Raw genomic sequence first — 12,872 nt, 5'->3', positions numbered from 1 at the left:
TCCAAAGAGTCAGCATAGGCTGTATCTTCTATGATTCCATGTGAGGACCCTCAAGATACGTGTGGCCAGTGATTTCTGGCTGCTCAAGCCTGCAGACTGCAGTAACTTGGCTGCTGCCAGGGTAGTCTGGCCCAGCTGTTTGAGCTTCCACCAAATCTGCACAAGCTGGTGAACCCAGTCCTTATCAGAAATGTATTAGTTAAAGTGTTCATATGTATTGTTGTAACAGTGAAACTGATTCTGTTTCCTTTTATAGTTTCATAGGTACAGCACAGGAGGAGGCCATTTGGCCCATCGTGCATGTGCTGACTCTTTGAAAGAGCTATCCAATTAGTCCCATTCCCCTGCTCTTTTCCCTTAGCCCTGCAAATTGTTTCACTTTTGTACTGCTACAGTTTAAAAAATCATGGTGAGCATTTAAACAAACCAATGAAGTGATTTCATAATTAGCAGAGCTTCTAGAACACAGTATAAAAGCAAATACTAGCTCATGTAATGTAATGAAGTTGTAAGCAGTTTGTATAGGAGATGCCCACTACTTATACAGTGGCTAGACAAGTGAATACTGGCCCCTGCGTTATCAATTCAGTTTGTCCAATATCACCTCCTCATCAACTTTGGTGGGTATACTGTTAACCAAGTTTACAGCAAATCGTACATCAACCATGCAATGTCAGATGTGATCAAATTCTCTGCATTCATGTGGTGTTCCGAGTTTGTCCAATATGTTGAAGACTGGACGTTATACTGCAAGTCTAAGCAGTAGGAAGTCATAATGATCCCCTCTGATCTTACTGTTTCTTCGTTACAGTCAGCGATTAGAAATCCGAGCCCAGGTGGCAGATGCTTTCTTGTCCAAGTTTCAACTAAATGCAGATGAACTGAATATCCTCCGAGGTCCAAGAGAGGGACTGATCACAGAGGTAATCTGCACATCATCAGCTTCCTTTTATGTAGTAGGAGCACTGCATAGCACTTAAAAACTGTGCCACGTAATCTTTGATATGCTTTTAGGACTTCTTCAAAGCACTTGGAAAAGTGAAGCAAATTCACAATGACGTCAAGGTTCTGTTACGAACAAACCAGCAAACGGCAGGGTAAGGAGTATTTTTAATTGTGCCTCTACAGAAATCTTCTAATTTCCAATTGCTGTAACTTTTATAGTGAAATATGGGTTGAGTTGAGGAAGCAAAGGAGATAGTAATAGACTATTACATCTCTCATGGCACTGTTCAAATGTAATCTTGGGTATAAGCTATGGAGCAGAGTATTTGGGAAGGGGCCAGGACACATGGGCAATGAGTGGAACAGCTGAGTGGGAAAACGACCATGGAGCTGGGTAACAGAGCAGTCCGGTGAGATGGGAGCTGAAATGAGACTCAAAGCCTGAGCTGAAACAGGAATGTAACGCAATCAATTTCCTGTGAGGTGGCAATTGAGAGCAGGAATTGCGGGGCCCGAGATGGCCATGGAAAAGCAAATTCAGAGTATGAGGCTGGCAAAGAGGCTAATGGGGATGACGCTGAGAGAGAAAGTGTTCCTAGAGCTTGAGATGGGGGTGAAAACTTGGGTTGAGACAGGGGAGAAGCATAGTTGTTGATAAAGTTGGGAGTCTCTGGGATATCATCACTACTATTTAAAAAAAAATAGAATCTGATGAGCCTCCTGCCTACGCCTGGCCTCACCGGTTAAGCCTATGTCTTACTTCTGATTTCACTAGTTAACGGTCAGCAAAATAGGGCCATTGGGAGCAACATCACAGCCAAGCCTAATCCTGTCCCCGCTCAATGTGCAGGGGTTGCTGAAAAGTGGTCGAGAGCAGAAATTCTGGCCAATTTTTAATTCCCTTTACACAGGATGTTAAGGCTATTTATACTACTGCCATGGCTGAAATCAGCTGACTCATCACACACTGGAGATTGAACCTGGAAACCTCCTATTCCATATGGCCCAGCTACTCACTGCATAAATTCACTGCTCCATATCACAGAAAGTTTTAATAAAATTAACCCAATTTTTAACAAAATTATCAAACAATTACTGTATTGAGTTTTCAGTAACTTTATTCAGCGTAGAGATCATTAAAGCCTTTCACTTTTGAATAGTGAATTGTGAAAGACCATTTCCGTTTTCAAAGATTTATTCTTGGAATATCCCAAGATTCAAATTCAATTAGCATAGAATCTGTCTGTACTTACAAAATTGCTGGTTGCTTGAGGTTCCTGGAAGGTTGCTTTGAAAAAGTACACTGCATTGTTCATCGCGTATACTTGATAAACGCAGCTTGTTGATTAATCAGACAGAATATACCTTATTTGCCAAACCTGGTCAGTTTACAAAGCTATGAACGTGTTGCATGTAAGTGTAGCACCTTGTCATGCAACACTATCCATATTGTAGTGGTTGGTCTGAAGTAATCACAAAATAAGAAGCACAGTAACAATAAGTTCTGTAGAATAATAAATTACATTCTATGTTTTTTAAAGTTTGGAAATTATGGAACAGATGGCACTACTCCAAGAGACATCGTATGAAAAACTTTACAGATGGGCACAAGGTATGTCACCAGTCCAACAAGTTTCTGATGTAAAGAACTGCAGAAGTTCTGTATAAAGTAAGCACAATGCATCAAGTGTTCAGAAGTCAAATATTTACAAAGGATTGTCAGTAATATTTTGGCCAGAAAATTAATTGAAAACTGATGAATACAAGTGATTCATGATACCAAATATTTGAGAATTATTTCTGAAGTGAGAGTCAGTTTGTTGTGCCTATCTTGTTATTTTTGGTTGCAACTTTTCCATTGTCAACAGTTATTTCAGTTGCTTATACTTTGCAGTGAGCTCTCGTGAATGTAGCTGGTCTCAGCAGTGAAATCTGAGCTCAGTGGTCAAATTCCCCTGCATCATTTACCTTGGTGACTCTCAATGAATGTAACTTGTGAACACATACACACTGTGACAGGAGTTTGCATGAGCCAGAGGCTGGATATGCACATTTACATTTTTACTAAAAAAAATAGATCATATGGAAATAGAGAATGTTATAGAGGCTCCACAGTGGTCCCAGCATAAAACATTCTAGTTGTCGGATTACTTTGTCAAGGCTAATTCATAGAACAGAAATTGTGCAATGTATATTGTCAGTTGGGTGTTGGATCTTGATGGGCATTAGGTGTGCTCTGACTTGAGTTAATTTTCCCTCTCCTTTCCTGAAAACTTTGACTCCTGCTTGGAGTATGGTTTTATGGGTGACAGCAGCCCTCCAAAAACATCACTGAAGTAGTCATTCATCTTGTCGTAGCCAAATCAGTGAATGTTGGCATGTTACAAGTCATCCTGACCAGCGGTGTGCCTCAGGGATCGGTGCTGGGTCCGCTGTTATTTGTTATTTATATTAATGATTTGGATGAGAATTTAGGAGGCATGGTTAGTAAGTTTGCAGATGACACCAAGATTGGTGGCATTGTGGACAGTGAAGAAGGTTATCTAGGATTGCAACGGGATCTTGATAAATTGGGCCAGTGGGCCGATGAATGGCAGATGGAGTTTAATTTAGATAAATGTGAGGTGATGCATTTTGGTAGATCGAATTGGGCCAGGACCTACTCCGTTAATGGTAGGGCGTTGGGGAGAGTTATAGAACAAAGAGATCTAGGAGTACAGGTTCCTAGCTCCTTGAAAGTGGAGTCACAGGTGGATAGGGTGGTGAAGAAGGCATTCGGCATGCTTGGTTTCATTGGTCAGAACATTGAATACAGGAGTTGGGATGTCTTGTTGAAGTTGTACAAGACATTAGTAAGGCCACACTTGGAATACTGTGTACAGTTCTGGTCACCCTATTATAGAAAGGATATTATTAAACTAGAAAGAGTGCAGAAAAGATTTACTAGGATGCTACTGGGAGTTGATGGTTTGACTTATAGGGAGAGGTTGGATAGACTGAGACTTTTTTCCCTGGAGAGTAGGAGGTTTAGGGGTGATCTTATAGAAGTCTATAAAATAATGAGGGGCATAGATAAGGTCGATAGTCAAAATCTTTTCCCAAAGGTAGGGGAGTCTATAACGAGGGGACATAGATTTAAGGTGAGAGGGGAGAGATACAAAAGGGTCCAGAGGGGCAATTTTTTCACTCAAAGGGTGGTGAGTGTCTGGAACGAGCTGCCAGAGGCAGTAGTAGAGGCGGGTAAAATTTTGTCTTTTAAAAAGCATTTGGACAGTTACATGGGTAAGATGGGTATAGAGGGATATGGGCCAAGTGCAGGCAATTGGGACTAGCTTAGTGGTATAAACTGGGCGACATGGACATGTTGGGCCGAAGGGCCTGTTTCCATGTTGTAAACTTCTATGATTCTATCCCATCCCCTCCTCTGTTGTGCACACAGGCCAGGTCACTGAGTAGTGATCAGGAAGAAGAGCCCTGCTGACTTCATCCCCTTCACTTGTCTAAATGAAGTCAATCGTGGACCCCGACTGCCACCCCAAATGAGATTAGCTAATTCAGTACAAGTGCAAAGATCAAAGTAGAATCAGGTTCTTGGTTCCTCTTGAAATGAGAATTATTCCTATCCTGTTTTATGCACGGAGTACAATGGGTAACATAATGCTGTTGGCAATAACATTTGTGGGCTTCCGAAAAGTGTCCCTATGTAAATTAACCATTGAAAACTGAAACGCAAGAGAAGAAAACTATGAAAAGATTTTGATTTCTTTTTTCTTCTTTGCAGCTGAATGCAGAACCCTGACTCAGGAATCTTGTGATATTTCTCCAGCACAAACTCAAGCTATGGAGGCTCTGCAAGACAGGCTTGTGCTCTACAAGTTAGTACTGCTTTATCTAATTAGCCCTGGTCTGAAGTCACTATATTACTCTTAACTAAGGCTTTTGAAATGTAGAACAAAAATACTATCATTGCCTGAATTCCTTTCTTTAAACCCAGTTTGCTTTTTTCGGCTCCTTCAATGGTAAATGGTTAAGGCTCACACCTTGTACTGAGCCATTCGGTTTAATAATGTCCCAGGTTTTGATTCATTGACTAAGCATGGGCATAGATGGTGTGTTTACCTCTCCTTCCCCCTCTATCGTTCTCTTACCCCCCTCTCTTTTTCTCTCTCGCTTTCTCTCTCAAATCCACTGTTTTCTTGTGCACTTCCAAAATTCCAGTGTGAACTGTTGTGGAGGACACTGTGAGAACTGTCATCGAAACATGGAATTGTGCATCAAGAATTATGTACTGGAGCGATTCGGGTTAATTCTCTAACCTTGAACCTTTATGTATGAAGACGTTTTTATATTCAAAGAAAAGGTTATATTTAAGGAAGATGAAAGTACCTTTTTTGAGTTTGAAGTCAGAGCACGTGTGTATGTCTAGTGTCCTTCGCAGAGAAATCACTGACCTTTGCAATGATGAAAGTGTCAATTTTTGCGAAATATATTTCACAGTCTTTGAAGGCTCATGTTGGTCTAGCTAGTGTCTCTGTTTTGGGAGAGATAGAAGAGCGAGAAATTACATATTGAAGTGAACAAGAAGAACAGTCCATTCCTAAGAAAAATACAGATTATGAATGTTAATTCCTTATATGCATATATGAGGTGCAGCAGGAAAAATATACTTACCTTCATTTAAAAAAGCCATAAATTGTAGCTAATCTTTCAAAAAGGAAATTAAAGTTTGTTTTTCATCTTTGCCTTGAGCATTTTGTTGCATTACTTCAACCCTGCCTCCATGTCACTTCAAGGTCAGTTTAATGACAGACCTGATGTTGAATTTATCTCTATCTGACCGTGCACTATGCACCTATTGTGCATTGGGATCAGACTTCAAGTGACCAGGAGCACACAACCACACTTATCCCAACACTTCATAGAATATGGCAATCCTTGTGGAGTACGAACATACAAACAATGACTGACAGGAAAAGACCCTCTCCATCCAGCCTGTCTTATAAATTGGAGTATTAGAGTGTTATCTGTTTTTAATATTTTCACAAATATCCTTATTTGTTCAACCTGCATGTATAATTAGCTTTTGTAGTCATTTGGCAGGGACACAGAATTAATTACTAAAGGACACTCTTTAAGAGATTCACACCTTTGTGCTGAGTTAACTGACCTCAGTAAGGGCACGAAAGGGTTCTACAATTGGCCTCAGTTCCTCTTATTTAGGGAATGGTAGAACCAGTCCTGGTTCCTGCTATCCAGTACCCGTTGGATATTGTACGTGTATGGACAGGGTTGGTCTCCGCTGTGATGCCCTCCATGATAGGTTAATCTGCCAACACTCTGTCAAGGCTCACACAATGTGCAATGTACAGTAGTGCAGTGGTTATGTACTGGACTAACAATCCAGAGGTTGGGTGTTGAAATCCCACCATAGCAAGTTGTGAAATTGAATTCAATAAATATGGTAATATGTGGGCTGGCATCAGAAGAAGCAATCATGAAAGCTAACAGATTGTCGTAAAATCTCAACTAGTTCACTAATGACTTTCAAGGAAGGGACCCTGCCACCTTTACCCAGACTGACCTACATGTGACTCCAATCCCAAACTGCATGATTGACATTTTAATGCTTTCTGAAGTGACCTAGCAAGCCACCCAGTTATGAAAACAATTGCTTTAAGAAGGCCCAAAACAATCATCAATGGATGGGCAATAAATGTTGCCTTATAAAAAAACAGGCAAGAAGAATTGAAAGAAGAGTTGAAAGAGTTACTCGCGGGCTGCTGTCACCGACGGAGTTAACATGGCGGGGGGTTGGGGGGGGGAGGAATATTCTAAAAATAGAACATTTGTAGCAAATGTAACACCACTATTCAAGAAAGGAGGGAGAGAGAAAACAGGGAAACCACAGCCCAGTTAGCCTGACATCAGTTGTCAGGAAAATGCTGGAATCCATTATTATGGACATGGGGACATGCACTTAGAAAATCATAAAACCATGCTGACTCTGCTTAATCATATTATGAAAGGGAAATCGTGTTTAACAAATCTATTAGAGTTTTTTGAGGATGTAACTAGCAGGGTAGATAAAGGGGAACCAGTGGATGTAGCGGGCTCGATTTTAGCACCTGCGATCGGGTGCGTTGGTGGCGGGGGGGCTACGAAAACCGGGGATTCCCGGGGCGGGGCGGGAGCCCGGCTCCAACCCGCCCCATTTCTGGGTTCCCCACTGACGCGCTGACATGCGCGCGCAGCCCCCGCATGTGGGACTCCCGCCGGCAATTAAAGCCAGCGGGGTGCCACTTAAAGTAATTGAACAGGTACTTCAGGTTGTTTACAGACCTGATTGACCTGTTATTTTAGCAGGGATGGGATTTTGCAACTGACTGGGACTGTTTTCCGTACTGGGGGAAAACACTCCCAGTTCAAATGGACGTGTTGCAGCCACCAGCCTGTGGCAGCTGCAAAGGTCCATTTGACAGGTAGGGGGGGAGACCCTCACTCATTGCAGGAGGCCACTCTGTCACTTTGGGCAAAGTTTGGCCTCCACCACCCTCCTCCTAACAACAAAATTCACCAACTTGCACACTTACCCCGGTGTCCAGACACACATACCTACCTTGCGGACCCCCTCAGATGTACATCTTCCGAATGGGGGCTGCCGTAGCTGCAGTCATGACCTCCTCGGAGGGCGAACAACATCACCAGCCTCGCCGGCCATTCCGTCCACCTCTGACACGTGGAGCTCCACAACACAGTGCTGTGACACATCCACCTGCACAGCAGGAGGGAGGGCAACCGCAGAGAGAGATGCGTCGCAGAAGGCACTACCCTCACCACAGGGTCCACAGACCGAGGCTCAGCTTCCTGGACCTCTCTGAGCAGCAGTGCACACGGAGGCTCAGAGTCACTCGACATGTAGTCGTGGACATCTGCAGCCTCCTTCATGCCGAGCTGCTCCCGGCTGGCCCGAGCACCATCTTCTTACCTGTCGCTGTCAAAGTCACCACTGCCCTCAACAACTTCTCCTCCGCATCCTTCCAGGGTGCACCGGAGACATTGCCGACGTGTCTCAGTCGTCTGCACAAAAGAGCCCTGCAAATACACCTACACCCACTCTGCAGTGACACAATGGATGGCATCAGTTGTGGGTCTTCATTGTGATCCTCAGGAAAGGGCATTATTGCACAAACCAGACAAGATTCGCAAAGACATGGCAGTAGTGGTGCCAATATAATATGTAATGTGAGTTGATCAGAAATTAAATATAAGTAAAAACCATGACAAACCCTCATACACCCTTGTGCATCCCCTTCATGCTCACGACACATTTGCCTTACGCTTCCTACTGCACATATGTGATGCATGCCCTGTGGCTGCAGCACAGGTAGTGGCAGATTGAGTGAGGCTGACCATGAAAGAGATGCACGAGGGAGTGAGTATGCGATAGAGCCATGAGATTGTATGAGGATTGGGTTGAGTGGTAGTGGCGGGAAGAGTATTGGCGAGGTGAGTAAGTGCAGGTAAGATGAGGATGAGGTTTGAGTGGGTGTGAGGAGTGATGTGACAGAGTAGTGTTGGCTGTGCAGAAGGAGATGTGGGATGGGGCGGTGATGTGGCAGAAGGAGTGTAGGGGAAAGTAAATGTACTCACTTTGGCTGACCTACTTAGGTTATTGCAGCGCCTCCTGCACTGTATGCAGGTGGGCGATATGTTGGTGGTGCAGGTGACCTCCTCTGCCACCTCGAGCCAGGCCTTCTTGGTGGCAGAGGCAGGCCGCTTCCTCCCGCCCGCTGGGGGGATGATCAATGACCTCCCCCTCCTCCTCACCCCATCCAATAAGAGCTGGAGTGAGGCATCATTAACCTGGGAGCAGCCTTCCCCCTGGGCTGCTCCATGCTGTAATTTTTCCTATTTCTTGCAGCATCAGTCAGTTGAGGACTGCCCCTTTAAATAGAGCTCCTCCAGCTGACAGACCTTGCTGCGCATGCACAATCCACCTGCCGCGCAGCTTAGCAGTGGGGAACTCGGAAGAACAGGTAAGTGGATCCAATCAGCCTGCGATTGCGCGCGGGGCAGACTGATTTCACCGGGTGCGTTACCCACGCGCCCAATCGACCCCCCCGCTGCCATGGTAATATCGGGCCCAGTATGTTTGGATTTTCAAAAGGCATTCGATAAGGTGCCACACAAAAAGTTGTTACACAAGATAAGGACTCATGGGGTTGGTGGTAATATATTAGCATGGATAGAGGATTGGTTAACAGACAGAAAACAGAGAGTTGGAACAAACGGGTTATTTTCGAGTTGTCAGGCTGTAACTAGTGGGGTGCCGCAAGGATCAGTGCTTGGGCCTCAGCTATTTACAATCTATATTAATGACTTAGATGAAGGGACCGAGTGTAATGTATCCATGTTTGCTGACGATACAAAGCCAGGTGGGAAAGTAAGCTGTGAGGAGGTCAAAAAGAGTCTGCAAAGGGATATAGACAGGTTAAGTGAGCGGGCAAGAAGGTGGCAGATGGATTATAATGTGGGGAAATATGAAGTTATTCACTTTGGTAGGAAGAATAGAAAAGCAGAATATTTTTTAAATGATAAGCTATTAAATGTTGGTGTTCAGAGTGATTTGGGTGTCCTTGTACAAGAAACACAGAAAGTTAACATGCAGGTACTGCAAGCAGTTAGGAAGGCAAATGGTATGTTGGCCTTTATTGCAAGGGGGTTGGAGTACAAGAGTAATGAAGTCTTGCTACAATTGTACAGGGCCTTGGTGAGACTACACCTGGAGTACTGTGTACAGTTTTGGTCTCCTTACCTAAGGAAGGCTGTACTTGCCTTAAGAGGCAATGCAGCGAAGGTTCACTAGATTGATTCCTGGGGTGAGAGGGTTGTCCTATGAGGAGAGATTGAGTAAAATGGGCCTATATTCTCTGGAGTTTAGAAGAATGAGAGGTGACCTCATTGAAACATATAAAATTCTTAGAGGGCTTGACAGGGTAGATGCTGAGAAGCTGTTTCTTCTGGCTGGAGTATCTAGAACTAGGGGGCATCGTCTGAGGATAAGGGGTCGGCCATTTAGGACTGAGATGATGAGGAATTTCTTCACTCGGTGGTGAATCTTTGGAATTCTCTACCTCAGAGGGCTGTGGATGCTCAGTTGTTGAGTATATTCAAGGCTGAGATCGATAGATTTTTGGACTCTAAAGGAATCGAGGGAGATGGAGATCGGGCGGCAAAGTGGAGTTGAGGTCGAAGATCAGCCATGATCTTATTGAATGGTGGAGCAGGCTCGAGGGGCCGTATGGCCTACGCCACCTCCTATTTCTTAAGTTCTTAAAATCTCTCTTGTGTTGCTGTTTTTGTCAGATGATCTTCCCCCTCTGAACCCTCTGTCAAAGGAGAGATCAATCATATTTCAAATTATAAGTATGCATATTTTTAATATCCATGGTATTTGTTGGTCATTTTAAATTTTGTCTACTGCAATGGCAAGTCCAATTGGGAAAATGGCCACGGCCTTTCATACTCATCCAGGAATCAGGATATTTTTCTATGCAAATAATGTTTTAATTGCAAAGCAAGTAGAAACCACTGAATACATACTGTTTGCTTTGTGACGAAGATGATCAAATTAAAGTAAAGGCACTTGGAACTATTTAAACGGACTTGTGCAAAAAAATCATAGATATTAAAAATATGGAGACTTATGATTTGAAATAGAACTGATCACCCATTCCAACAGAGCGCTTATGTGGAACAGAGTGGGGGAAGATCTAGTTGAGGTTCAGGCCCTATCACTTTATTTTGAAAGGTTTGTCCAGCCTTTTGATTCCTGTATCCCAGTTTAAGATTTAAAGCAGATGAGTGTATTTCGGGCAGTCTCCTGCAACTCTTTTCTTCCTGGACCAAGGTACAGGAGCCCACATGGAGTGGGCATGTGTAGACTCCATGGTGGATGGAATAAACTGCACATGTAAATTACGTGTTACAGAAGTTGGTCTAGGTTTAGTATTATCAAGAGAATTAGTGAAGTGTCACAGCTTTTATTACTTTTGTATTCAAGAGGGTGCAGTTAAATGTTCTGCAATCAAGTGAAATCTGCTGTGTTGACTTTCTGCCACTGTTTAATGTTTGCTTCTAATAAACCTCATTTGTAATTTATAGCCTAAGCCATATCCAGAGCAAGGATTTGGGCTTATAAGGGGTAATTTTGTAAGGTGAGATCCCTGGCATGAAACATGGAGCTGCAACACTATAAGGCCATTTCTGTAACTCATGCTTCCGTATACCTCCACACTTGGAGCTGATTCTTGCAAAATAACTCTTATTAGACTAGATGTAGTACAGATAGTGGTAGTGATGGGAACAACTCGAGCTGATTAACTGAGTATCACAGAAGAAGCACAAAGCGTGTTAAAGTGTACTGGCCTAAATCTGATTTTTTTTCTCCCTAATGTCTTGATGCCTTTATGCTGAATAAGCCTAGTGAGAAAACTAGTTAATAAAAGACCAAAACTCAACCTGGCTACAGGTGATTCTTATAATTATTAGCCAGTTACTCCTGTAGAGAGTTTAATGTACTACTTGTTTGTTTCTAATAAAGAGCTTGTTTGTGGTAGCTTTTGAAGGAGTTTGCAGCAAGATCTGGATTAATATGCATAGATGGAAATTATGTTCATTATGCAGGATAGAGATGCACTTAGTTGAAACTTTATTCCTGACAGCATTCACTAAGAAGTGCACTTTCAGCTAGGGTTGTCAGTACATGAGTCCACTACAGCCTAAACTAACAGAATATAGATCTCCTTTGTCTAAATGTGGTGATCGTCATTGTTGCCCCCTTGTGTGGGCTAGTAGCAGTAATAATATTGCCTGTATGATCTTAGTTGCAATGCAACATTACCTTAATGACCATATCCGGTGGTCAGCAATGCTATCCCCTTTATTTTGAGGAGGTTGATTATCAAGAAGAATTTTTAAACCTTCACCCATCCCCTCCCCAAATAAACATACACAGAACCTCTTTGTGAAGTACAATATTAATTTTGACTCCGGAAATTACTTGCAACTGCTATGGTTGTCCCACTATCCACCTTAATCATACAAATATATCACAGTGATCGACGATGAGTTTCCTCTTTATATCTGCGCTGTACTTAACATGTGACTGTCTAAAGCCGGTTATGCAACATTTTTAATTTTAACTTGTTCTTTTCAGTAGTCATCAAAAACTAGGGTTATTAAAAGAAAAGCTGATTTAGTTGATGTGACTAAAAGCCACTGCAATTTTCACTGTCAAATAAATTACGCTATATTAGTGAATTTAAATTTACAGCACTAGCCGAAAAGGTGTCTCGGAAAAAATAATTTTGTGCAAAACACCTGGCAGCATTGGGTTGCATGCAATGTTTTTTGCAATAATTTTTTCCAATTTACCATAATTTTCTCACCAATTTTGTAACCATTTTGATGGTTTTCTGATATTAGATTTTGCTAGTACACTATATAACAATAATATTGCACTTCACTTGTAGCAGAAAGCTTGCACTATAGGCAGCAGTCCACCATTCTTTAGGCATTGTTTTTTATTTTGTTGCTGGTGGAGACATAGCATCCATGTAAAAAATTATAACTTATTATCGATATAAACTGCCAGTATCTAATATGAATGTCCAGCCAAACTCTAACTATCTAGAGTTGACAAAAATATTTGTGCAAATTTTTGTCTGATTTTATTTTTTGAGTTAGAGAGCAAATAGTTCTCAAACTTCTTTTCTGCTTTCTCAAGTTGCTTATTTGAAATATTTCCCAACTTTTAAAAATAAATTCCTGTCTTCATCTTTTCTGTACAACTCACCAAACACGAGGTTGTGTAGATGTCCTTACCCCAGGAGTCAGCCACTAGGTGGTAGATGAGAGTGGCAGGG

At 42.5% G+C, this 12,872-nt stretch overlaps 1 protein-coding gene across 1 annotated transcript in view; it reads left to right on the top strand.

The window, feature by feature from the left end:
- The window catches only part of cog6 (component of oligomeric golgi complex 6), a 117,153-nt gene that overhangs the window by 72,404 nt on the left and 31,877 nt on the right, over positions 1-12,872 (top strand). Inside the window, exons 5-8 of the mRNA XM_067985895.1 lie at positions 812-923; positions 1,015-1,097; positions 2,487-2,557; positions 4,727-4,820. Coding sequence (XP_067841996.1) covers positions 812-923; positions 1,015-1,097; positions 2,487-2,557; positions 4,727-4,820 — 360 coding nt within the window. The remainder of the gene's footprint in view (positions 1-811; positions 924-1,014; positions 1,098-2,486; positions 2,558-4,726; positions 4,821-12,872) is intronic.

The sequence above is a fragment of the Heptranchias perlo genome, chromosome 6, assembly GCF_035084215.1.
Source record: "Heptranchias perlo isolate sHepPer1 chromosome 6, sHepPer1.hap1, whole genome shotgun sequence".
Classification (NCBI taxonomy): Eukaryota; Metazoa; Chordata; class Chondrichthyes; order Hexanchiformes; family Hexanchidae; genus Heptranchias; species Heptranchias perlo.
The sequence above is the reverse complement of the archived record's forward strand: the minus strand, read 5'-3'. Positions and strand labels throughout refer to the sequence as shown.